Raw genomic sequence first — 26,575 nt, 5'->3', positions numbered from 1 at the left:
CAGAGCCGTTAAGACGACTGCCGTAAGCTGGGCCGGTGCCTAAAATACCTAGATTTAATACTTGTGTTCTTCTAACATCCTGTCTCAACATGCAGCTACAGAAGTGCTGACTGCTTTTTGGAGCGGTGCTGACACATGTCCACTGATGCCGTCAGTGCTCATGGGAAGTGCAGTTTAAACAGCTATCACAAATGAACAGTGTTTATCTCTGCAGGGATGTTGCCAGGCATCTTCAGCACACAGTGTTGAGGCTTCTCCTATTAAACCTATACAGAGCTGTTGAGTCTGTAGCTGAGCTGCACTGGAAAAGTAGAGCTCAGCGCATCAAGGTGTTAGCAGGCATCAAAGCCCTTCACATTGAAGAGATTTACAGTAAAAGCCTTTCTGCTCCATTCAGACGCATGTTCTGTCAAGCCTCGCCTGGCAAGCTGGCTGACTGGCTGCATTGCCGTCAAACGGTTTGCAGTCATCAAACTTAACTGGGTTGGAAGTCTTTTTTTTACTAATGTATTTCTACCAGCTGCATGTCTTAGAAAGCACCTATTTAACTGAGAGGCATAAAAAGCACCCTTTTCCCCATTGCAGTACACACATCAGGTGGCATATTTTGCTGTGATAATTCATGTTATCTAGTTTGTTTTTAACTGTCTATCTTGTTAGTTTGTGTGTTGCTTTTGATTCTACACTTTGGAAGTATGCATATTTGCCCTCTTGCTCTTTTTTGCCATCCCTTCATATACCACTTCATGGTTTAAATATTTAAGAGTATAGTAGAATACATATATCTATATATATATATATACATACATATAAAAGAAGGAAAAGGAAAAGCGGCCTGGTCATTGAGTGAAATCCATACTGGAACTCTGGGACATATATTACACATATTTAGTGTAATGTTCCATGTTATATATATATATATATATATTACTGCAAAACACAAGAAACATTACACTAAATATGTGTAATATATGAAAATAGGTTTCTTCTTGATACTGATTTGTTTAAGCCTTCATACTACTTGTCAAGTTCTTAAGTGTTTTTCATGCAATATCCCCACTTGAAAGGGAGAGAGGCGTCTACCAGAGGTCTTAACTGGATTTCACTCAATGACCAGGCCGCTTTTCCTTTTCCCTCTTTTATTTTTCAGGTGCAAGCATTTTATGCCATTTGTCATGTGTAGGTGGAAAACCTTTCAATCAAAGAAACACAAAAACAGAGAAAAAGTTTAAAGTCCGTACACAATGCAAATGCTATTGCAAATCACCAACAGAAAATAAGTATACAAAATACCAGAAAATAAACACTTAAATATTGTGAAACCCAATTATATTTACATTAAATTACAAATCAAGTGCAAATAAAGTTACCCACTGCTATAAATGGTTTTAGCATAGTTTCAGGTAAGTATGAATTTCACTACTTTTTAAATATTTATTGTTGTTTTAAATGTATATGTTAATGTGTTTTTAACTTAAATTGTCTCAATTTCTGTATTTTACCATTAAATGTATTTTAACATGAATTACTTCTTAACCTTTAATTTTATGGTCAAATTTTATTAAAGTGAAATTCCAAAATTACACTTTCACAATTGCAAAAATGCTTACAATTAAAGTATGTATGAGTATAAATGCTTGAATTGAAACTGTAGATATGAAATGTTTCAAATCATGTTATATTCAAATTGCTCTCCCAATCTACTACTAATTACTTCTGTGATACACCCAATATAATCAACATACATCCATAATTCACTAAATGTCAAATTGAAATACTTTTAAGATGTGCTCAACACATACCAATTTAAATTTACAATTTACACATTACATTTTTAACACATTTCAAATGTCAGGAGGGAGATTAACAAGCAATCAGCGCACACAGACAATCAGTTACCAAGCCACGCGTTATTGGGCATCCGACCCCGTGGCTAAGCTAGCATTAGCACAACCAATTAATCAAAATTAACTACGTCCTTGCAAAAGTCTCTTCATTAAACAGTTCAGCATCTTACCGGCTGCCTCTCTGGTGTTTTAGATGCTCTCACTCTGCATTGGCTCACCGCAGGATGCAAAGGATGAGGGAACAGATATACGCCTGCTGTCTGTGTATCTTTGTTCGCTCTTTACCTGTGACGATGTGCACCGCCTTTTATGGCCTGGGCAGTAACTGGGCGATGGTGCAAAAGGTTCCTCCTTCTGGTTTATTGTGGAAGTGGATTCCTCGGCTTTGCTTGTCTTTTAGTTACTGTTCAGTTCTTTAGTTTATTCCAGTTTGACCTGACACTACTGTTGCTGTTTTGTTTTAACTATGTCAACTTGCACTCCATACATTGTAGCATACAGGCTCAGGGACTGTATTGGGCTGTGTAAAGGCCAATTCATACCTCTCGCGTTCAAGTATCCACATTATCCTCACATGTCCGCAAGGGTCTGTGTATAACCCATCTTTTTGTGACTGCGCAGATTGCATGTGTGGCGAACACCCCGGCTATGCATACTCCAATTCTGAAACATAATCTCTTGTTCAACGCTCCAGTCCACAACACTGCAGTCAAGCCAGCCACTACAACCACACTACAGTGAAGTTAGTTATAAGTTGGATATTCCTCAGGTATTCACTCCAGACCCAGCAGTGTCCCAGAGTTTCAGTTTCATCGATGCTGGCAATAGAAGATGAGTAGCTCTCAGCTCTCCAGTTGCTGGGGACTGATGCAGGCCCTCAGTTGTACTGTCAGTTGCCCGTCCGGTTGACGGCAGCTGTCCGTGAACATTCAGTGCAGAATGTACGTTCAAGCCTTAGATGTTTGTGTTCTTGTATATAGCGTTATGTATGTTGCACCTTGATCCCAGAGAAACGCTTTCTCATTCTGCCTTCTGTGGTGTAATGTAATCAGTTTGTCATTTGATCCGTAATGATGTCATAAGGTGGGCTCAGTGTGGTTCCGGGTGACAGGCTAAGATCATGGAGAGTCATATATTGTATGTTTGTCACATGCTAATTGTTCAAGTAAGCGCCCCAAACGCTGAACTCAAAGTAGTCATTATAATCTGAAAAAGGAAAATCACAATAAACCTGATTTGATTTTGATTTAAAAAAAAAAACAAAACAAAAAAAACATAACAGAAATAATAAAATATGTACAATAAAACTGTTTTAGTTAAGCCAGACTTCATAAACAGTGTTCTTGATTTGTATCATTGATCCCGTCGTTTGCTTGTCATATAACACTCAATAACTGGATATAGCAGTTTTTCACCTTGTACAACAATGTCTATAACTCGGCCGGTCATGTGTTCTTCCTTCCTGCCTCAGGGTGCTGTGATCACCCCAGCGACGGCCATCGAGCCCAGTTTGTCTCTTCACCCCTCCGGTGTAATGGCTCCTCTCACCCAGCAGATGAACCACCTGTCTCTGGGCACCACAGGCACCGTGAGTCTCCGCTTTTACCTCCTCCAAACCACCTTGTACTGCACACATGAGTGTGTGTGAGTGTGTGTCTTTGGAATTGCAGTTTATTCAATATAGTTAATTAGTAGAGAGTTCCATGATCAGCTATAATTAAAATCATCTCACAGCCGAAACCACAAAGCCACACACATGGAAATTGCCCTTTTCTGTTTGCTGAAATGTTGGCGATGACCCTGGGACCAAGCCAAACTATTATGTAATGTATTGTGAAATGTCAGAAAACCACACGTCTCAGCGGGAATGTCAGACAGTACTTTTCATCCAGAGCTTCTAGAGGACATATTGTTTGTGCCTATATCATAATACTGTCTGTGCCCCTCCTTCTCTCTGCAGTACATGCCTGCTGCAGCGGCTGCTCCTATGCAAGGAACCTACATTCCCCAGTACACTGCAGTGCCTGCCTCTGCCATCACAGTGGAAGTAAGGACAAAAAGAAGTTGTTTATGGACTTTATTATAGTTACTAATTACACTAAGTTCATACAGCGGCCTATATAGGGCTGCACAGGGCTGAATTATATTCACTGTAATTCACATATAATTCTCTCATATTGCAACTGTAAGATAATTTGGATGCTATTAAATGCAGCAGTAGTTTATGATGATCATGCTGTCAGGAAATCAAAACAAAGCATTTGTAGACAATATGTGAGACTTAAGTGTCAGTCGCTTATTTATTGTCACTGAGCGAAGCCTTGATAATCAACCCAGTTTGAATGCTATCAGTAGATTAAATGGGGCATTATTAGTGATTATCAGCCAGCCTCATAGTTATTAGTAACGAGGGGTCTGCTACAGGAACTAGTAGGTTCAGAATGCCGTGATCCCCCTATTAAATGGCCACCTTTATCATCATGTAGTGATAGAGGAAGTCAGGTGAAATAAAACTAGTATAAAGAGCGAGGAAGTCCACATACCATAAAACTTCAATTAGTAGCCCAGGCTATTATCATGCTAAAACCATATTCATAACTTGGATTAATTTTCATGAAAAACACTTTTGATTCCTTTAATCAGTGGACCCTTACGAACTCAAGAAATGTAAATAACTTCCTGGGATACATATTCTGACTTTATGACAGCTTCAGAGGAAGGGAGTCACCACTTGTTTTTTCATTATGCTGGTAGATATGAATGAATTACAGTCTTCTCTGGTGCTCTTGGTTTTAGTAAACTGACATGAACAGAGCAAACAATATGTAGCATCTCCATATTGACAAAAGTTTAATCATTTATATTTGTATGTGCGATCTAAACAGCTAACTAATGTTAGCTGGAGTGGGTATCAACAATCTGGTTTTATACATCCAAAGAACTTCTATAAAAATGAACTGCTTGGCGACCAGACCAGGCATCTAATTGAGACAGACCTTTATTTAAGCCTTTATTGGGACTAGGCTTTTTATTGAAGTTTCACAGTAGGTAGTGCGATGATGGATGGGTCAAATAAATAAAAGGCTTTTACCAGGAGACTAGGGTTTGTGTCCCATGTGACACCAGGAGTCAACATAGAGTTATTTTAACTACGTAATCTGACATGTGTTAAGTAGCATTACATTAGTAACAAGCACACTTATTTCAAGCCAAACCATTGAGGGTTTTTTTTCTTAATCAAACCTGGTGAAAGTGAAAGCAAACAAAGCTACACCTGATGGCAGTGGGCATTTAATGGGCTGATTACAGCATTCTCAGCCTACTAGTTGGTGTCGCAGGACCCTGCTAACCCATATCTATGAGGCTATAACCACTAATAACAGTCATTTAATCAAGTAGCAGCATTTGAAATGTGTGGATAATATCTATGTGCTATATTGCCAAAGGTCTGAGGAACTATTATTCAATTCTTAAAATGACCTCCATAAATTAGATTATAAGAAGGAGGATTTTGTTAATTCAATATGAAGTGATTTTTTTTTTTTTTTTTTTTTTTTTTTATTGCTGAACTGTTTGGATGTTCTCAGTAAACTCCCTTGTCTAAGGTTGAATATAAACATTCTAACTGGACGAGTTTCATATCTGACTTGTTTCTGGGGTCAGGGCGTGGTGACAGACCCATCTCCACAGACAGCCGCCCCCTCTTCCCAGGACGCCAGTGGGCAGCAGCCTTTATCAGTGGAGAATACAGGAGATCATGCCACAGCCTACTCTTACCAGCAGTCTAAGTGAGTGTTGTGAATAGATGTCTGTCTTTGTATTGTAAACTGTCTGTGCAGCTGGTCCAGAGATGTGATGTTATTGCTGTAATACTCCTGAGTTGCACGGTCAAGGTTTTTTTTTCCATTTGTTTGAATTTTATGAAAAGAGTCATGACACTTCTGTTGAAACTGGATGCCATTGTTGGCAGCACTGCATTGATAACTTAGAAATGCCATTAATATTTCTTACAGGAAGATTTATTAGGACAAATACACAGCACCTTCATTCAACACACAACTTCAAGAGAGACTGTTTCAGAATCCTCAGTTTTTTTCATAGAGGAAATGAATTTGAACAGATTTATAACTTGTAATTTGGCACTTGAATTTACTTGCACTACAATAATTTGATTATTTTTCCACTTGTGTGGTAATGTAGTATCAGTCTCAGTTTTCATTTTCACATTAAGGCTTGAAGAATTACATACTTTAGGAATTCGCTATGCACAGCTCAGTAATAGACCTGCACATATACCCCAATAAAACCACACATTTGCTTTTGTACAGATTAAACCAGCAGGATATAATATGTTAATAAGTGAGGTGGTAATTGTGTTGGTAATCTTTTTATTCTCAGAGCCAGGTGAGCAGTTTACTCCTGCTTCTAGTCTTTATGCTAAGCTAAAATAATCAGCTTATGGGTAAGCTTAAATGGGCTGATATACAATGGAAAGTTTTCATATAGAAAGCACTTGGTTATGGTCTGTTATTAAGGACCTTTTCAATAATACAGAATTGTAATTCCCACTTATGTCTTTATTTCTCATATAAAATAAATTCCAACTCAAGGCCAACTACAGAAGCATGAGGGAAACTAATCAGTCATCCCCATGTTCGATGATAGTGCACCAGCTATTAAGTCTTTTGGCAGGTGCAGACCAGATTTCACTGCACATGTGTTGTAGCCCAGTGTTATGACATGGTATGATGCCATGAAAAAAGAATTCCTGGTAATCTGTGTGGTTTGTGTTTCCACCGCACCTCAAAGTTCCGGAAAATGTATTCAAATTAGTGTGATGACGTAGATGATTCAACATGTGCCCTGTGCTTGGCTCTACAAGCTTATTGGCTGGTAACATGGTAGCATAGTGCTGATAGGGAGAGTTGGGGCTGTTTGTCTCAGCCAGCAGCTAAGTTTATAAGTATTTTAAGATATAAGATAAGCTGTCATTTGATTGAACAAGTGTGCTGTCCTTGTGTATGACATAGGGTTAGTGTCGGTGGATGAGAGACTGTGGACGGAGCATATTGAATATCACTGTCTACGTGTTTACATGTTCATGCTGCTGAACACATGTAATGATAAATTATTGGCTTCTTACCCGCTAAGGGTTAATGTCACTTACAGTAACAAGTGTAGCTGCCGTCAACTCAAGTCATTTTCGAGTTATCTTCACTTCGTTTCCACTGCGGCCGCTCGCCAGTTCAGCGCTGGCACAAAAGAACCGATACCATTGGCGCTTATCAATACTACGGTCTTTGATAATTTAGTACCAGGTTTCGGTACCCATCCTTCATCAAAACACAAACAAAGTGAAGCTTGTAGAAATGAAATAAAGTTTGCAGCGGCTGCCCGTGCCAGGAAGTGCGGAACGCTGCAAGTGTGTGTTCCACCAATCAGTGATCTTCAGCACACAGCCCTGCCCCTCAAGAATTCCGGGTAATCTAAAAAGTCCTACCCCTCTACTAGGTACTTTTTTCAGGGAAAGTTTAGGGTTGAGGGAAAGTTTTTTACCTGGGTAGTATTGGTGGAATCGCGCAGAGGTTTTTCAAAATCCCGGGTACATGAGAAAAGTTCCTGCGGTGGAAAAGGGGCTAATGGTAGAAAACCTGAGGTATTTGCTCATAGGGATTACTTCTACATATGTCATCATTTGAAACTTTGGCCATGTTTAATAGAAACATTCTTCATTGCAATGTTATGTATAAGACACAAAACATAGACAAGCATAATGGGTCCCCTTTCGAGACGTTTAATTTAGTGTATGTGCATGGAATAGACCGGGCAGAGAGCGGGAAATAGCATGGAAATAGCATTGTTGGAAGAGCTCATTAAACTGTCTCCTTCCTACAGTCTCGAAATGTTCTACAGCAGTGTTCGCTAAGGTTGTAATTTGCAAGTTAAATAAATCAAGTTGAATAATGTGTATATATTTAGCTACAGAAGACTACAGTGTAGTGAAGTCAATCGCCGTGTTGTTTTGGTCACAGAATCATGTCAACCTTTGCTTGTAGAACACATTTCTTCTGCTCCTGGTGTTTATTTGTCTTGTTTTCTGCCTCCTATAGATAACCTGCGGGTGCTTTTTTTGCACACACAGCGGTCAGACAAAGAGTGTTGTAGGAACGGTAACATTGTCCACAGTTTCCTCAGTAACCTTTTTTTTTTCACTGACTTGTTTTTCTGTCTCCTTTAGATAACAAGATTGGTAGGAATCATTGCTGCATTGCCTTTAGAAGGACTGCACTGAGGCGCTGGAGACACGGAGGGAATCAAAATGAAACAAGGACAAAAAAAGAGGTGACATGGGCAACACTGAGGGGAGAATGCTTCCACTGTGCACAGGCACCAAATAAAAGACAAAATGAAAAAAAAAATCAATTATATTTCTTACCTGGTTGAACCAACAAAAAGACAGAGGAGGAAAAAAAAGAAACGCTGGTTTGCTGAACTTGAGGACAATGAATTCAAACGCAGTCTGCAACTTTGAGTTTATCATTTCTCACTGTGAGACTGGACTTTGCCTCCGAAGGAAAAAGAGAAGACATCGGCTGAAATCTAAACTCAACCAACAAGCTGTACAGAAAAAAAAGAACATTTGAATGTGCAGGTAGATTTTCAGACTTTTTTTATTAAAAAAAGAAAGGAAGCAAAGTCTAGAGAAAAAAAAACAGGTTGTCTTCCTTTGATATTAAGCTACATTATTTTCATTCTTTTTATTATTTGAGTAGTTTTCTAGAATATCAATGTTTTCGTAAATCTTTATTGCCTTAATTTTCTCAAACTTTGGGAAAAAAAGTTTCCATAGTGTTGAATTATTAAAAAAAAAAAAGAGTGGTTGAATGATTTGAGAGCTTCTTGGAAAGTTCTGTGATGAAATCTACAAAGCTATTTGTACAGGATTTAAGAAAAAAAAAATAAGGTTGTAATTGTATGAAGATAATTTTAAATTATGTGGTGCAGTGCAGCTGATGTTGGATGGTAAGAAAAAAAAATCTTCTTTAATGCAGGAAGGGTCAATCCACTGCTTCCTGGAAAATGCAGTTAAGTTTAACCATGGGATAAAAAGTTATGTTTCTTCATCACATTTGTATTTTTTGTTTGTTTGTTTTTCGATTGCAGTCTTTTTACCTTCAAAAGGTTTTTGCTTTGCCTGCTTTGCTTGTCTCACTGCAAAAAAAAGAAAAGTAAAAAAAAAAAAGGAACATTTCTGACTTTGAGAAAAGCAGAAAAAAAACCGCTAGGATTTTTAAATGTGCAAAAAGCAATAGTTTTAGTAAAACTGTTGACAGTTTCTTGAGTCTTTCTTAACCGTTGAACAAAAGCAGCCAGCAGGTGGCATATTTTATACCAAAGATGAAGAAACTAGGTAGTGAAGAGATCTTCCTTATGTTGCTTTTTCTTGATTTTTTCTCACCTCTGAAACTGAGATGTTTCTTGCTTGTCATGCTGTTGGCGTGCAAGATGACTTTATCAGTGACTGAGGACATGCAGTAGGTCTTTAACACAACTGCCTCAACCAGAAGAGTGTGCTCTGAGATGTTTTGTTTGTCATGTGATCAAACACGGTGATGATCTGTAGTGGCGCTGTGACATCTGTTGAGAGACCAGACACCCTGTGTGATACGGAGAGAGTGGAGGAGGTAGGTATGTTATTGGGAAGTTGGTATGCTCAGTTCGGTGATAAAGAGGCTGAAAACGCATTATGTCCTGTGGAAAATTGGTGTGTACTCCACCTTCTTCAGGCTGCGTTGACCAATCTGAAATCCTCATCACAACAGCTTAAATGCTTTCATTTTGAAACGCATAGTCTCAGTCCATAAGACAAACTGTTTTACGCCGCTGTCTTGCCAAACACAAGCCATTTAAAATGTGAGCAAGCAATGATCTCTGTTAGAGGAAAGGGCATTTCTGTTAAACAAAATCATTTCAGCTTCTGTATATTCTACAAGGACTAGGAGAGATGTTTTGTTTTTCTTTATGTGTTGCCGTTTTTTTTTTTTGTCTTTTTTAAAAATTGATTATGATGTGTGAGCTGCTAAACACTTTTCATTATTGGGGACTGAGGCAGGCTTGTGTTGGGTAGGTGTGGACGAGGTACACCTCCAGCAATTTGAAGCCAAGATCACGACAGTTAATTGTTATCCATGACTTGGATGCGTAAAAACTTCCCACAAGTCTTGAGAGAACAGACGTGTTCCTGCGTGCAGCCCTCGAAAAAACACACTGAAATACGAGAATACTCTCATCTTCAATAGGTGAAATCAACGAATAGGAATCTTCACTATTGTATTTGTAATAAAAGGGCATCAGTTGAGAACAAAAACACTAACAGACTTTAACTTGCTGACACTGGCCCAGAGGTCACACCCTTGAAGCCCCACCTACCTGACCCGCCTTCACCAATGAAAAGAAGCTAATGGAGACGTGAGGAACAGACGGACACACAGAAAAGGCGTGGTTCAACCAAAATCAAGCAGATACAAACCTCTATGGGAAAAAAAAATAAATTATTTGAAAGAAGAGAGAAAGTAGAGTAAGCGAGAACAAAAAGAATATTTATGAGATCTGTTTTTTGTACAGGTGTGTAAAAGAAGATGCAACAGAAATAACTTTGATGATGCTATTTTTTTATTTGCTTGGTCACATGCCTCCCATGTCTTTCAAATTGTGATTCTGAGAGTGTCTGTAGAACCAGTGGATATTGCTGTAGTTTCAAAATGTCTCTTTTCTTTTTGTTTTCTTTTTAGACAAATCTTTCAATAAAAAAAAAGAAATGTTTCAAACAGTAGGTGCTCATCTTGTCTGCAGGTAGAGCGCAGTGCCACAAGAGTGCGCTCTTGTACACCGTACGAGTGAGGGGATGAGAGGTTATTGGAGGAAGAGTTGCTTCCGTGTGTGCGTGCATGTGTGTGTGTGTGTGTGTGTGTGTGTGTGATTTTAACAAGTCTCCGGAGAATTTACAGTTGCTCAGTTGACACAGATAAAACAGAGGCAATTAGATTTAAACAGGTGTGGTGGTACTGTAACATACCCCCTGTTAATTAATAAATTAGATTTGAAGAAGGAGCCACCAGTGTTTGGTATTAAATGAAATAACATGCTGAACTCAAGTAAAATCAATAAGGTTAACTAATGGTGCAGCACAGAGGCTTAAATCTCATACAGCAGTCACAAGGTGCAGTTAGTAGATGTGTTTATTATATATATATGAACAGAGAGAGAAGTATTATCAAAACAGGACCAATACAGTCAGTGCATTATATCATGCAAAATCCTCTCCAGTGCAAAGACAACAATTTTAACAAAAATGCTACCCAAGTAGATTTTGACGCATACACAGTGTAAAAAGAAACACACACACATTTAATTCATGCTGTTTTCAGTCAGAGATGATGTTTGATGAGGAAATCTCTTTCTTTCGTCATAGAATTTAATGTTTCATAATGCCTTTATGTCAAGAAGACTGATTCATCACTAATGGGAATCATTCTTATTTTCTCATACTTTGTGGTCGCCTACAGATTAAACGCCTTGGATGTACTTATCAAGTGTGTCATAGCTCAGATGCTCTGTCAGATTCATTGCTCCCTCTCAGCTGTGCCTCTTCTGTCTAGACCCAGTGTTGGGAACAGTCACAGGCAGTGGTGTAGTGGTAGTTGATGAGGTGGGTGTACTAATAGGTAGATGGGTAGGTTACTGAGGAGGAAGTGGGTATAATCCCTTATATATTCCTATATATTCATTTTGGCTGATACAACATACAAACATCAAATGTCAACATGAGATGAGATTGGAGTCCAACCTCATCCCATGTTGACATTTGGACATGGACTTTCCTTGTCCACAGACAGCGTGCAAGGAACCCTGGGTGAGTTGGTTGTTGACGTTCTGGGACACTGTGTCAAGTGCTGCCTGTTACATGCATTGTCTTCTTTCAAAATACACTTCCGTTTTCACAGGAAATTTAACATTTACATACAGTGTTTTTCAAAATAAACGCACCACGTCGGTACAACACAGCGAATTGACTTTTTTTTTTCCTTCAACAACAAACACACATGGGTAGGTTTAGGAAAAAGGAACAAGGTTTGGCTTTAGAATATTGCGGGAGACGAACACCACTCTCTTGGGTAAAAGTCTGTGTTTTTTGGACTCGCCCCAGTTGGACTTTCATCCTTGTTCTACGGCATTAATATAACGGCAACCGCCCACATATCATGCCGACGTTATAAGATGCCTTTTTTTATTTGTTTCTGATGCTGCAAGTCACTGCCCAAGTGCCGGATTTTGACGACTTCTGAGTGAGATCAGGCTTGTTGATAGGTGGGTATACTGTAAACAAGTGGATCCCAACTGGTGGGTCGTTGTCCAAAAGTGGTACAGACCCATTCTGAATGGAACAAGTGACTCGCAATGATGTCAACTTGGTAGAGACAGCAATCTAGCTCAAGGCACGGGCAAACACAAGTGTAACACTGAATCTTTTAAACATGTCGGACCTCGAACTAATGATTAAGGTGAAATCTGGACCCCTTGGTTGGACCAGTTGGGAACCACTGCTGTAAATGACCACAAAAAGAGGTGGATATACCTTCATATACCCTCCACTACACCACTTGCTCTCTGGGTTCTGTTGCTGACTGATTGGGGCTCATCTCCCAAACTGACCAAATGGAGTTAACACCAAAAAACTCAAACATACATTTTGTCATCCATGTTTTATATCTGTAAACGTCTGTAAAGTCTCTGCTGATTGAAATAAATCTCTCATCAAAGGCTTCATATGGGCACAATCTTTCATGATATATAAAAACACCAAGTGTAGAATAAACTGAAGACTGAAGAACGTGAGGATCTTCAGCGTTGACAGGACTTATCCACAACACTATATTTAACTCTCTGGTGCAGTGTTCTCAAACTACACCAGGCTCAAACTACTATTTATAAATATGTATCTATATATCTAACATTTATCCAACAATACTCTGCTCTTTGAATACAGAATGAAAACCTTCCCGAGAATGGAGCAGCGCAAGGTTTGTTTCTTAATATGATGTATAAAACGCAAGAAAAACACACTGTTGTAACACTTACTAATATTCAGTGATCAGTTAGCTGTTGTCCCAAACTCAGACAATTAAACATATCTTCTTTTTAATTGTTTGCAAAAAGATTGTAAGAAAATGACTTCATATAAGATGTATTTATTTTTGCAAAATCATAATGAAACAATGGCACATAGCAAAATCAATACATTTTTATAAGGGAGGTTTTCATTCAGTAAGTGTGGAGTATTGTTGTGCACTTCTGGTTTTCAATAAGTTTATACACCGTATGATATATATATATATATATATATATATAGTATTTTATATAAAACACTACAATCTACAATAACGCATGATATAACGTATATATCATGCGTGTCTGTGACCACGCAGTGTGAATGCATATGTGTCCTCATTTCAAGACATTTTTAGGTGCTTTTACATCATCTGTGCGGCATTCAGGTAAACTACTGTCACCTGTTTTTGGCTGTAAAACAATATTTTCCTTTAGAAGAACTTGAAAAAGTGAATATAAAACATTCCTGTTACCTAAATCTATGTGAGTTTCCCTGAGGTATGAAATAAAAAAAATGTTATTAATACTCAATGCTGAAAAGTCACCAGCAGAATACACGGAGAGAGGATTTCATTTTGATGCTCTTACTTCAGTCACTCTCATAATTGAAACAGAAGGCAGTAAATGGCTCAAGCTTAAAAAAACAAACATTTTCATTAGTAACTTTAAGTACAAGTGCCTTGGCACATGCTGCTACAGTGCTCTCCCACTATTAACAGGATTCTGACAGCCCCCGTGGCTTACAATGGTAGGCCATTCCCTTTGTAACTTACACTCTCAGTAGCAGGTGCGAATGAGGATGATGAAAACTAAGACAACAGTTATGATGGTTAGTGCTGAAAATAGAAAGATAAGGCCGGCAAAGACGGGGTCCGTCATGGGGGGGATTTCTTTCACTTCAGACGGGATCATGTTGGACATTTTCAACATGTAGCCCAAACTCCAACCTATGCTGGTCTTCTGTACCTGAAGAGAGGAGACAAGAAGGGGTTTCCATGTGAATTTGCATGCTAGACACTGTAATTTCTCTCAGTAGTTGCCAATGCATCACTTTGCATGTCTAGAGAAGTTGAGAAAATGTAACAGTCCTGTTATGAAGTTGCAGAATAACAGCTTTAGGGCAAAAGATGAGTCATAATACCCAAGAAACCACCATCAAGTGTGTCTGGTTTGTAACTTCCAGACACCCCAAAGACACTAACAGTGCACACAGCACACTGTCTCACTTGTTGGCAGGATTGGAAATCAGGAACATTGCCAGATGTTGAGGGACGTTCTTGTGATCAAGTCTAAAGGGTAACTGCCGTGCAATTAGGAAACTGTGGCTGTAATGTGTGACTTTTTAATAGCGTCTTTCTTTATGACTCATGACTGATGGACTGAGTGTCACAGACCAGGAATCCCCCTCCGTTGAGGGAGTTCCATTGTGGAAGGCGTTCCGTGTCCTCAGGGTGTCCCGGAGCGATACATTGCCTGCCTTTCACTCTGGCCTCTACTTTTTAAATGCAAATCATTGGTATGTCAGCCATCCATCCATCTTTGACGAGTCCCCATGGGTGGCCTCATTCGAACTTGTAAATGTTAAACGCCTCTGTCTGAACATGAGGGACTGTTCTCCTCAGCACTCATCAGATTGCCATAGAGAGAACAAAAAACATTAAGTATGTTGGCTTCATTCAAGCATTATCTTAATATCATCTGGGATTATCTTCAACATTTGGCTTGTAGCCTTGTGCCTATGACTAAATCACAGCTGTGCTGATATTCAGTACGACAGCACTCCCGCTTTAGTGATAATGCATTCATACAATAGTTCTACAAGCGTCATTTATTAGTTAACACTATAAGGCAACAACAAGTTATGATTTGTTTTGTTTATTTAATCATTTATTTGGTTTTGCCAACACAAATAGTTCCTCAACCGCACTGGGACTAGCCTGTTGCTAGACAACACATAAACATCCTGTCCAGTAGCCTGCTGCTTTGTTCAGAACTACACGTTACCATAGGCCAGCTACTTTGTATCATTTACATGTATCTGTATATTTTTATTTATTGTGCACCAGTGAAACAAGAGTCCTGACAGTCAAAGTGGCTGTCAGGACTCTTTTGATGAGTGAACAGCTCGTTCAGACGATACTGTTGCGTCATCGGCAGATGTCATTTGAGCACAACTGGAGGCAGTAGGTGTCCATTTTTGACAGTGGATGAACCTGCTTTGTTTTGTTAACCACAACTGGGGAACTGCCCCATTAATAACTCTTTTGGTTCAGGTTTTTCTTCTCTGACTCACTTATTTTTCCACCTCTTGTCACTCGTCTCGTCTCTTCCCTTTGCATGTTTCTCACTCACTGACTCAAGTTTTAATGCTTATCAGAGTGCATAGATTCTGATGTTGTCCCCCCTTGTCCCTCCTCACATTGCCTACTGCCTGGAGGTTTGCAGCGAATTGTCCAGGCTTCTTTCATCCCTTCATCCTCTTCTGACAACCTTACTTGTTCATCTGTGGAGTGTAATAGTTCTTATGCAACCATTATTGTTAACGGATAATTGATGGTTAATGTAATGAACGGTTTGGAACACCTTTAAAGCAGAGTGATACATGCATCGCTTCAAGTACCATTGCTGCTGGAGGCTTCTTTATGTGTGCTTTCAGACCTCTAGGTCACTTGCTTTGGTCTGAATCAGGGACTCATTTTGTTACAAAGTTGCATAATTGCCTAGAGTTGGTTCTTGTTCTCACGGCAGCATTTGCAAGCGGACTAGATCAAATGCCTGTGTGGAAAAAACTGCTCTTGATTAGTCAGAATTTCCATGTGGGAAAAATCCAGGAAGTAAACAAAACATTGACGAGTACACTTGCGAGATAAATGCAACACTTTATAAAGTCACAATGGAGTACGTGGGTTGATTTTAGCGCTGGTCATCGTGTACTATATTGCTGTCATTGTTCATTTTAGTCAAACCATTCAGTTTGAAAACGAGGCACGGCTCCAACTAGAAAATAATGTTTTGATGCATTGGATGTGCTGAATGTGCATATTAAGGCAGTACAGGAGGAGGCGCACATTAATAATCCTCCAGGACTGTAACATGCTCATGCTTGTTTAACCCAAACAATGTGTAATGTGACTACAGTTGGTTCGGATCAAGGTCGGAACATGTTCTCAACACAAATGAACCGCACCAGATTTTGTTTGTAACCGGACTGAGAGCACCTCTTCAAGAAGGTCTCGGGCCGGTTGTTTTGGTGCACACCCAAGTGTGATTGCTGTGTTTACACCTGCCCAAACGAACTTCAGTTTGATTTAACCAAACCAAACAGGGCACGTGTGAAAGCACCCTTTATCAGCACTCATGCCTCTTGTCCAGTCAAATTACTTTGGTCAAAGGACAGAAGTAGGTGCAAGGAGTATCTTGCTGAAAATTATATGTGTGGGGTGTTAGTTTCACTAACCTCTTTCTGGAAGTTAATGTTTTTCCAGGTGTCTTTGTTAAACTTGTATCCATCTGCCAGCAAAGCGAAAACGTAGTGAGCTGCAAAACAGTAAGTCCTAAGGTATCTGTCAGAGATCCATGTCTTCTCTGCCTTCAGCTGAAAGAAGGAGAAACAGAGATTAGTGTGTGGGCTGTAACCATGAAGAAGAATGATACAAATGATGTAGCTGAATACTAATAACAAATGATTAAGACTGAGACAAAACAGTATGTTGTCAAGGGGTATTTTTTAATTCAGTCAAGATAAGATCAAATAAAACTTTTATGTGACAGAAATATTCTTCAAGTACTTTACTCTTAAATCTCCAAATAATTGAGTTGATCATTCTGAAACAACAAACCTAACCAAAGATGATCTGTTTGTTTAGTGCACTGAGTTGCAGTTTAGACATCATGTTTAAACAGAAGCACCAACACTAAATTACACAGAGAAAATGTCCTCACACAGCTTGGCACACCTCAAACAGCGAGGTGTCAAATCAATCAACACAATCTTCTGCTCTTTTCTTGATTAGTGAAATTATTGTGGAATGTGGTTGGCTGTTATGAGTGGTAGTGTTTACCACACCACACTGTTGCCCATAACAGCTTTGTGTCTACATCCTAAATTCTCTTTCTTCTCTTTTCACCCTTTCCACCTTCCTGTTGCCACCTTTTCCCGTCTCTTATTACTATACCGGTATATCGACTGGAGGAACTTACCACTGTCCAGTTTGTGTGACAGAATTGCTCAACTGAGGCACTGAATTGATCAAAATCTGATGATCCTTCCAGCCCAAGCGCCCTAGCAATGAAGAAGTATCCTGCATATGCCTGGCAGAAACAGAAGAAACTTTTTTTATTTTTTATATATTTTTTAAATTTCATCTCTCCTCTTGCATGTTCTCTATTTGTGTGTTACCATAAAATCTCCGGTGACAGGTGGCTGCTCGACCCCGTTGAAGGAACACTGGGATGAGGAGCAAGTCTTGAAATCAAATATGGACTTCACTATTCTTTCACACCCTTTTGAGTCGCCTCCTCCCACCATGAAGAGCTGTTGATCTGGGTTGTAGTTCTTTGGCTTCTTTGTGCACTCTGTGTCATAAATGGCTGAAGCGTTCATGGTGTGGTTGTGACCTTCAGCAAAACAGGGGTTAATAATGTAGGATGGGTTCGATGATTCCTGGAACGTTAAGAGAAGAAGGGGATGTCAAAAGAAGGAATGGAGGATGAGGAGGAAACAAAACCATAAAAAAAAGAGGGGTGCAGGAAGAGACATGGGAGGATGAGATAAGAGGGTTTGGACAGTATGTATGACACATTACCACATACAGATGCTGATGTACATACTGACTTTAAAGTTAATGTTTCATATGAGGACTCTGCTGCAAAATTTTAGCCACAACACATTCTCACTGCATCGGATATTTCTCAAGCTTTAATTACTATTAGTTTCAAGAATGAAGCTATAAGCTGCCAGAAATAATGCATTTCTTGCAGACCAGCACACAGTGCGATCAATATTCTTAATGACATAATGCATTCTTGACTGGTCTCCGTTTGCCTGTTAGCAACTCAATGATAGGAGTGTTCACTAATCAATTCTTAACTGGGCGTTAATGGATTTCGGCCTGCACATGCATGCAAAAAACAACAAAAAACCCCCGCATACATTCCACTGCTTTGTGCACCACACACACACACACACACACACACACACACACACTTAAAGGTCTAGTGTGAAGGACTAAGGGCCACCTATTGGTAGATCATATTTATAACTACATTTTCATTAGTTTATAATTATTATAATTAAGAACTGATTTTTGTTTTCGCTACCTTAGAATGAGTCGTTCATATCTACACAAGGAGCGGGTCCTCCGCGGAGTCTGCCATGTTGTTTCTACAGTAGCCCAGAATGGTCAAACCAAACACTGGCTATAGGTAGATTTTCACGTTGGCAGTTTCAGTTTTGCATCCTCACCACTAGATGCCACTAAACCTGACACACTGGACCTTTAAACATGACCATAGAAACACATACTACACAGGGAGAGAGCTCAGAAAATAACCAACTAGTATCAACCAGTACCTGGAAGATACACAATGAAAACTATGTACCTGAACTATTTTGTCCAGAACCCTCTTCTCAGCCTCATTTTTGCCATAGCAGAGGAAACTGTGTGTGTATACATTATAAGGGTAACCGTACAGTTTGACATGCATATAGTCAGGCCCCTTGAGCTCATCTGGGACAGCAAAGGCAATCTGTGTTGATGCGCCACCAAGGTCCATGGACCCTACAGTCTCTTTCCCATCTGGGTGTACGTAGGTGTTCCAGATGTTTTTCTGCATAGAAAATGGTAGAGGTTAGTATGACAAACCTTTGTGAAGCAGCATTCTGTTTTCTTCTTTTTTGTATGTTTAAAGGGTTAGGTACACTTTGATCCACATAGACCAGAGAGATCCCTGACAGTGTCTTACCTCTAAGAAGTTCCCCATGAGGTAATTGACAGTGATCCACCCATACAGCCCTTCCTCTTCACCAGTAATGATGGAAGCATTTTGGAAGGTGAACGGCAAAGACGATAGGTAATCTCTCAGACTTTCCAGGATTTCATTGGACCTCTGTTCATCCTTTTCACTTACAGCAAAGCGGGAAAAGGAACATAATTACAGACTGTATTGGGAAAAGGAGCAGTCAGTAGCAGTGAAATACGAAATCAGGGTTATCAAATGAGCAGTTTCATATTTTGGGAAATCCTCTCTTGCTGAGATTTAGATAAGCAGATGAATACTTCTCTTATGTCCGTATGCTACATGTGAAGCCGAGAGGAAGTAGTTAGCCTCGCTCTATTCAAAGGCAATAAAAATCCTCATAATCCTTATATCATGTTTGTTTAATACGTACAAAGGAACAAAACGTAGAGACTTCTTGGGGTATTGTCAAAGAGATGAAACTGTGGTGCTGCAGCTGCTGCTACATGTAGATGACGCTGTGGTAACACTGCCGCCATTTTGGATTGAAAACGTCAATGGGACAAAAGCACAATATAGCCTCTTCTATAGAAGGAATTGTTTTGGCGAAAATCCTCTCAAACAGGCCTGTGGTCTGCTTTGCATCATGCTGCAGAGCCTTGACATGAAAAGAGTTTCAGATTGCCTGGTTTCTTAAAATTCAAAGAGAGCTGGATTTTTTTAAGCTTCCGTTTATGTCCATTGCTCACTTTTTGCTGCTCTGGGAAGCAGGGCAGTAAGTTTTGTTGTGTTACGTCATATCTATTTGGAACACTAAATCTTAAATTATTAATTAATGTTTTAAAAAAATCAGCTGTTATTCTTTCATAAATTTAATAAAGTAACTATATAGTTGTCACAGTATGCATCTTTTTGATCATTTGTTTAATTGAGGCCATGCCAGTGGCATTAGATGACGAAAGAACAGAAAGAGTTTGGTTTTACTTTTATGGGACTTTGGCAGCCCATTTTACTGAAGGTAGTTGCCTTCAGTTCAATATAGCGTAGCTCTGCTGCTGCGTGCTGATTTTGCAATGAAATAAGCAATTCGTTTTAACTTATCAATGTAATGTCACTCACTTTACCTTTGGACAGAGCCGGGCTAGTTGTTTCACTTCTGCTCCCTGAGTGGGTATAACTGTAGCCATAGCAGCTACATGACTCGCCCACCATACCTACACATCAGCCCACTATCAGCCCCTTTCACCTCTTAGTCTGGAAGCAGAAGCTCTGAAGGAATAAGCATTTAACTAGGCGTGAAGTATTAGCTTAAACGAGAGGTGGTTATGGTTCATGTAAGGTTAATGGTAAGTCTACATCTTGTTACTTACAATGTGAATCTTCATGTATTACAAAATATAAAGTAGATAACTGTTACATTTGGCCTCATATTTGTTCAGTGCAATATCTTTTGTAGGGAGGTATCAGATAACTGTGGGCTTGTCTTGTATTACTGGCAACCACGGTTTGTAAGGGTGTGCCATGTATGCTGCAGATGGAATGTCCCTACAACTATACATATTTCCTGCTCCCAGTCTTTATGCTAAGCTAAGATAAGATAAAGTAATCCTCTCAAAGTTCTGGCTTCATATTGACTGTACAAATACAAGAGTAGTATTGAGCGTCTCATTTGACTCTCAGCAAGGGAGCAAATAAGCACATTTCCCAAAATATCTGCTACAATACCAACATCAATAATAACATCCTTGGGATTTCATATGAAAGGTCTGTGCTGGGATTTGACCTATTTTATACTATTAAAGATATTGTTATATTAGATATCTATTGAATATACACAATGCAGGGTTTTCCTAAATAAAATGCATAAACTGATACAGAAGCAATCCCTCTCAAATGTGACTCACTAGAAGTGTGCAATGGTGTGTTTTTCTGCAAAGACTCTGCCTCTATTTTCTTATTATCCATGTATCTGTGTGGACATTATTGGGCGTGTACCCCCACAGCGTTCAGGTGAGGTTGGGATTCTACAAAAAGGTGGCAACCAGGTGCCAGACTGTAAGCAGCAGGCATAGACGAAACACAGCGCCAAAACAAATACAATGAGCTGAAACACCAAATAAGGGTGAATCTACAGTTGGCTTTTACTTTCACTTTTGCTGGTGAGCATGTTTTCAAAGAGTAACCAACAATCCTGCACAGTATTTTAAAGTATCCTCTTGAACCAGTGTAGTCATCTCAACACTGTAGAGCAGAGTGAATGGTCAAACCAGCCCTACAGAATCAGTAGCATGGAGTTAATGACCTTTAAAACTCAGTAAGAATCTCATGTAACTGTCGACAACTGTGAGAGGTGCACAGATTTGGACTTTCCAACATCACTGCTACACCATCTAAGCTCTTTAAGCGGTTTTCCCACTAAAATGCCAAGTGTTCCTAATGTGTAATGTCAGACCAGGAGCATTTAGGAGCGCTTTGGAGGCACAGTGTTTTTTCAACTGGGATGCTTTGGTTGCAGCTGATGCTATGCTACAGACTATCCATTGAAGTAAAAATGTTGGCACAAGGTAGATTACTACCTGCCTTTGCTCTCGATAAAGGGAGGGCTGAAGCGTGTTGGATTGCTGGGTAAAAAGCAACAGTGACAAGTGCAGCATTTTACTCAAAGTTGAATATTTTTTAACTCTCTGTGCTCAGAAAAAAATCGCCAAACATGTAGTTCTCAGTACAGAGTAGACGCTGAGTGTCTCGTCATGCTGCCAGATCTTGTAGCGTAGAGTAAATACGCTGTGCTCCCATTGCAAAGAATTGAAAAAAAAACATGCTTGCCTCAGGTGGCCCCCAAAGCTAACTTATTTCAACACTTCCTTACTGTAGCAGTCTCATTCCAGCAGTAGCTCCCAGAAACAGAGGTGTGGTTTTGTGTTTTTCAAGAGGTATGGCTTTGGTGACATTGACCATACAGTCTCTGAATCCCTGCCACGATTTGGCATCTTTCTCTGGGTCAACCTTCATCTCTGAGATACCAGCACCTGTGGGCACAAGGCCAAGCTTAAATCATATTCTTAAGTACACACACTAAAAGCATAAAGTGAAATACCTGAGTTACTGTGTAAAATTTCTAATGAATAAAGGCTGATGGTGTATTTCAAAATGCTCACTAAGCTTTGACTTTGAAAGTTTTCTCTTCACTATCTCCTGTGCTTCAGTTTACTCCTACATTTTCATTTAGCATTTTTTTTTTAGACTCAATTCTAGAAAGTGTAGAACTTTTACACACAAAAGCTGCAATTGTTGAAGAGACAATCACTCACCAGCAACTCTACAGTTCAATATCTGAGTCACCACTCCGGTTTCATTCTCCTTCTCCCCTGGCCACTCGTACAGGTACACATTGGAACGTGATGAACCTGAGTCTATCACTATGCCGTACTGGAGTGAAGAAAAAATCATGTTAAAGATTCACATTTTATTTGGTCTATCAGATTGCAATTCTTACTTTGATTAGTTAAATATCTAAAAGCCCTAAATGATGTTGATAATGTGACAAAGAGCTGAGACTACAAAGATTGAATTAAACTACAGACAGGCCACTGTGACCCCAACTACCCCTTTAAAAAACACACATGGCCCATCACCAAATGGTCTGATGAGAAAACCTTTTCTCCTGACAATGACCGGGACATCTGGAGAATGTCTGGCACCACACTCACAACTGAGAGTGTGTGGGAGCTGATGCATGTGTTTGTATACCCGTTTCTGTCTCACTCTTTTACGTTGTTAAAGTTAAGATCTACAGCCACATAGTAAGTATTTATATTTGCATCCATGAGCATTTGTGCATGTGCATGTATATGTTTACCTCTAAAGTGTACCCGTTGGACCTCCAGGTGTCCTGAATGACAGCGACAGCAATAAGGGCAGCAATGCTGGCCAAGAGGAGAAGCAGCACTCCTGCTATACGACATTTGTAGCCTGTTTTCCGTTTGGAAACCATTTCCTGTTGGCAAGGAAGAGGGTTTAAAAAAGGGAAGTGAGATTCTCACTAAAAGCATATATTAGCTTTCAAATTGATGACAGGTGGATGTTTAAAAAGTGATGATAAGCAATAATAGTTCTCTTTATTTCATTATAGATGGAAAAAAAAACATTGGTAGCATGCAAAGTTTTGATGATCTAAGCAAAACTCACCAGCTTTAACAAACACACGAAAGTGCTTACTTTGGATACTGATAAAAACAATGTGATACTTTGATCCCATGAGGTTATCTTTGACCTACTGAATTAAGGCAAAGTTCCAAAGTAATGCCATGACGTGAGCATTTATTGTTAGAGTGTTTATGATCCGTTAAGAAGAGTATAAGTTTCTCCCAGCTTTGGATTTTTTTTTTTTTTAAGAAGAAGAAAGTGAGCTGAGTATTTACAGCGTGATTTAAGAGTTTTACGAGGTGTCAGTTCCCACTGAGGTAAAGAGCTAACAGCTTTTGAGGGCTTGCCACTTCTTGCAATGTGCAACACCTGCAACATCACTTGCCACTCAGCAAGAATAAACCTTAGGCTCTAACAGAACAGTGCAGTTCTTCAACAGCTGCTGGTCTCTCATGAAATCATAGCAAATATAACCCACAATCTCAAAGGTTTAGGTCGTGTTGTTTATGTAAACTTGAACTGATTCATGTATCCACATAATTCAAAACTAAACACTGATTTGCAGAACTTCAGTCAGGTTTTCGGGAAGGGCCGTAGAGTGCATGGGCGTAGAGCATCCAATATATGATTGCTGCAATATTTCAATATTGCACAAACCCAACGGACAGGGAAACCTGCCACTGAAGATCATGAGGTTTAATTTGTGTTCAACTCTTCTTAATGGCTATGAAGCAACAGCCAGACATTCAGTGCAAACACGAAATTTGGAACAAACACACATGATGTTAAGATGAACGCACCGGAAAAATACTCACCTCACATAAACTGTCTGTTGACTGTTTCACTCAAATTTTGTTCTTGTTGATAAACATGGCGTGCCAGAAACGGCTTTGTTTGAGTTTCAAATGTATACTCAGTGACAGAAAACAGCGTTTCATGCCAGATCTAGCATGTGTGGTACAGACAAAGAAAATATTTCTCTTATGTAAGACATGCATTTCTCATGGAGTCATTTTGAAGCTAATATGGCTACAATTACAGGTCAACTGTGTCACACGAGACATGGCTCTTTGTACCTAACTGCGTGCATGCACACTCTTGAACTCAGTACATTTTTTTCATTAAAACATTCTAGTTTGATATACTGTATATGCCCTAGTGCGTTAGCTATGCATGTTATTATTAGTATGCACTGTATGTGAAGATAATCTATATTTAAAACTACAACTAAGCCCAGCAATGTCTTGTTATGTAATAGCAAGGAGTGAATGTATTCCATTTCACAGAGAAAGAGGAGGGAAAGAATAGCACATCTGTCTTTATAGAGACATAAAAGAAAATAATGAATATAAATAATGACACAGCAGTGCATCCTGTCCCTTAACTTGCCACATCATGCTGTCTCTACGGCAGTGTGAGGTTGTAAATGGATGCGACACAGTAATTACAGCCATGTGTCAGTCTGCAGCTATGAGGTAGCACTCGTCATACATGTCATTATCAGTTGGTAGACTAAGCAGCAGCACAATCCTCCATCTCCCTTTCTCTCCCTCCTTCTTCTTACTTCTAAGCTTCTTTTAAGCTGTATAGATCCCAAGATAAATATTTCACTGCTTTGTTGTTAGCAGACTGTAGCAACATAACATTGGCAATGTTTGTTCTTTTCACATCACAGACACTGAGAAAACACACAGGTAAAAGCTGCTAGACAAGGTGTGATTACAGCCTGAGGACATGTCAACAAGTATGTCTAATGTATCCAACAACAGAGGTGGTCTTCAGTCAACTCAACACTTAACAGTCGTGTGATGGCTGATAGTCCAGGTTTACAAATGTCAGTGATTTCTCTGCAACTGCATTTAGTCGTATATGATGATTTTATATCATAATAAGCAGTTTCACTTGATGAAGGTTTATCAGTGTACAAGACAACATTAATCTGTTTTTCTTGGTCTAAGGATACACAAAAAGAAAAAAAACAAACATGTGGACTACTTTGCTATCTGCCGCCACCCCCAATGTACAATAACACCCTCTTATTCTTCATTTAGTACACAATGCAACAAGGCTAGTACTTTAGTTTAAAAAGAGTGATGGGTCCACCAGAAGAATCGGCATGTCTAAGCCAAGGGTTTGCATTGCGAAATTCAACACTGACAACACCCACATTATTCTTACAAGTAGAGCTGGGGATCAAATAAGACATATTTGCACATGGTGTTGCCTCTACTTGTAGGGGTTGGTCCTCATGGTGAGGAAAAGGTAAAAGAGTGGTATGTGGTTGAACACTGACGGATGCATACACCCAGGCAGATACAACACAATCAAACAAACTTACCTGTGTCAACTAATGTTTTGTTCACAGGTAAATAAATGCGTGTAAAAGAGAGGAGGTATGTTTGTTTCTTACCTTGAAGAGCTGCTTTGTAGATCCTAGTTGGGAGTGGGGTTGAGATGGCTCTGAAGAAGGGATGAAGACACACAGCAGGACAGAGGACAGCAGCAAAGGAAGGGAGAGTGAGAGAGAGAGAGAGAGAGAGAGTAAGGGAGTGTGCTGTGAGTGTGTGCTGTAAAAAGTGATTGGCCCACAGGAACAGGAGCTGTTGTACCCCAACAAAACACAGAGTAGGGGGTGAGAGAGGGAGCATGGGAGGAGCAGTGCATACACACTCCAGTTTTCACCACTCCCACCAGGGAGCCACCAGGACAACCAGTGAGTGATGTAGGGCTTGTTCCTTCCTCACTGTCTGCGTGTGATGATTTAGCACAGATACAGTTATCTGTGCGTGTGCATGAAACAACGTGAGAACAGACAGGGAGGAGCTGTGGTAAAGGTAATTGATGTGATCAATAAGATAAAGTGCATTGCGGCTGAGTTTCTGCTGTTATCACAAAGTCAGCTTTTATTTGATTAGCCTGAATTGAAAGGCAAAGTATGAAGAAACCAAGAGGATTAAGCACTGTACCAACAATCAAGGATGTGTTGGTACCTGCAAGCTCCCACCCTCATGTTATCCCTAAGTTCTCACAGTGAAAACTATGAGTCATTAATCTAAGCTAAGTAGAACGAACAGAAAATGGTGATGTAATCCAATATGTTTGTCTTGCCCACAGAGACAGACAGCGCAGAGCTGAAAGCATACTTTTTGTCCGTGTGTGTGCATACACGTATTTGTATGTGCACGCAGACATGCATTTGGATTTTGTTGCACTTTGTGGAAACATGAGAAGTGCTTGCATGTATGCATGTCAGTCCAGTACCACTTTAGTGGGATGGAGAGTCCTCAGAATGCATCAGGCTTCAAAGTCCAGATCAATGGCCAAAACAGCTTCAACCAGCTCATCCAACATATGTGAACAATCCACACCAAAACACCCATCTGTTAATTCCTCTTTTTAGTCAGTTTATTCATCATGGCAGCCTCTATCATACTCATTTACCAACCCTGTCTCTT

General features: G+C 39.6%; 2 protein-coding genes across 2 annotated transcripts in view; one reads left to right on the top strand and one right to left on the bottom strand.

Annotated features, from left to right (window-relative positions):
- Nucleotides 1-10,675, top strand: part of LOC125893502 (RNA-binding motif, single-stranded-interacting protein 3-like) — a 103,424-nt gene extending 92,749 nt beyond the window's left edge. Inside the window, exons 10-13 of the mRNA XM_049584215.1 lie at nt 3,319-3,435; nt 3,808-3,894; nt 5,511-5,635; nt 8,086-10,675. Coding sequence (XP_049440172.1) covers nt 3,319-3,435; nt 3,808-3,894; nt 5,511-5,635; nt 8,086-8,089 — 333 coding nt within the window. The 3' untranslated portion in view covers nt 8,090-10,675. The remainder of the gene's footprint in view (nt 1-3,318; nt 3,436-3,807; nt 3,895-5,510; nt 5,636-8,085) is intronic.
- Nucleotides 10,676-11,068: 393 nt separating this feature from the next.
- entpd3 (ectonucleoside triphosphate diphosphohydrolase 3) lies at nt 11,069-25,705 on the bottom strand. The gene is made up of 10 exons (XM_049584912.1): nt 25,531-25,705; nt 22,834-22,971; nt 22,286-22,403; nt 21,844-22,003; nt 18,981-19,140; nt 18,618-18,845; nt 17,416-17,679; nt 17,217-17,327; nt 16,474-16,611; nt 11,069-13,982 (listed from the first exon to the last, which is right to left on the bottom strand). Exons 2-10 carry the CDS (start codon nt 22,966-22,968, stop codon nt 13,794-13,796), a joined length of 1,503 nt encoding a protein of 500 aa, XP_049440869.1. The 5' UTR covers nt 22,969-22,971; nt 25,531-25,705; the 3' UTR covers nt 11,069-13,793.
- Nucleotides 25,706-26,575: the final 870 nt, after the last annotated feature.

This window comes from Epinephelus fuscoguttatus, linkage group LG8 (assembly GCF_011397635.1).
Source record: "Epinephelus fuscoguttatus linkage group LG8, E.fuscoguttatus.final_Chr_v1".
Lineage (NCBI taxonomy): Eukaryota > Metazoa > Chordata > Actinopteri > Perciformes > Serranidae > Epinephelus > Epinephelus fuscoguttatus.
This window is presented reverse-complemented; position numbering and strand designations above follow the sequence as displayed.

Bases quoted from the DNA above. Each gene is read 5' to 3' on its own strand.
- entpd3 (XM_049584912.1), bottom strand. From the start codon at position 22,968: ATGGTTTCCAAACGGAAAACAGGCTACAAATGTCGTATAGCAGGAGTG. The intron at 19,141-21,843 runs GTAAGGAAGTGT...CTTTGCTGTAAG, and splicing joins GCTGGAATGAGACTGCTACA to TGAAAAGGATGAACAGAGGT. The intron at 18,846-18,980 runs GTAAGACACTGT...TTTTCTATGCAG, and splicing joins TCATGGGGAACTTCTTAGAG to AAAAACATCTGGAACACCTA.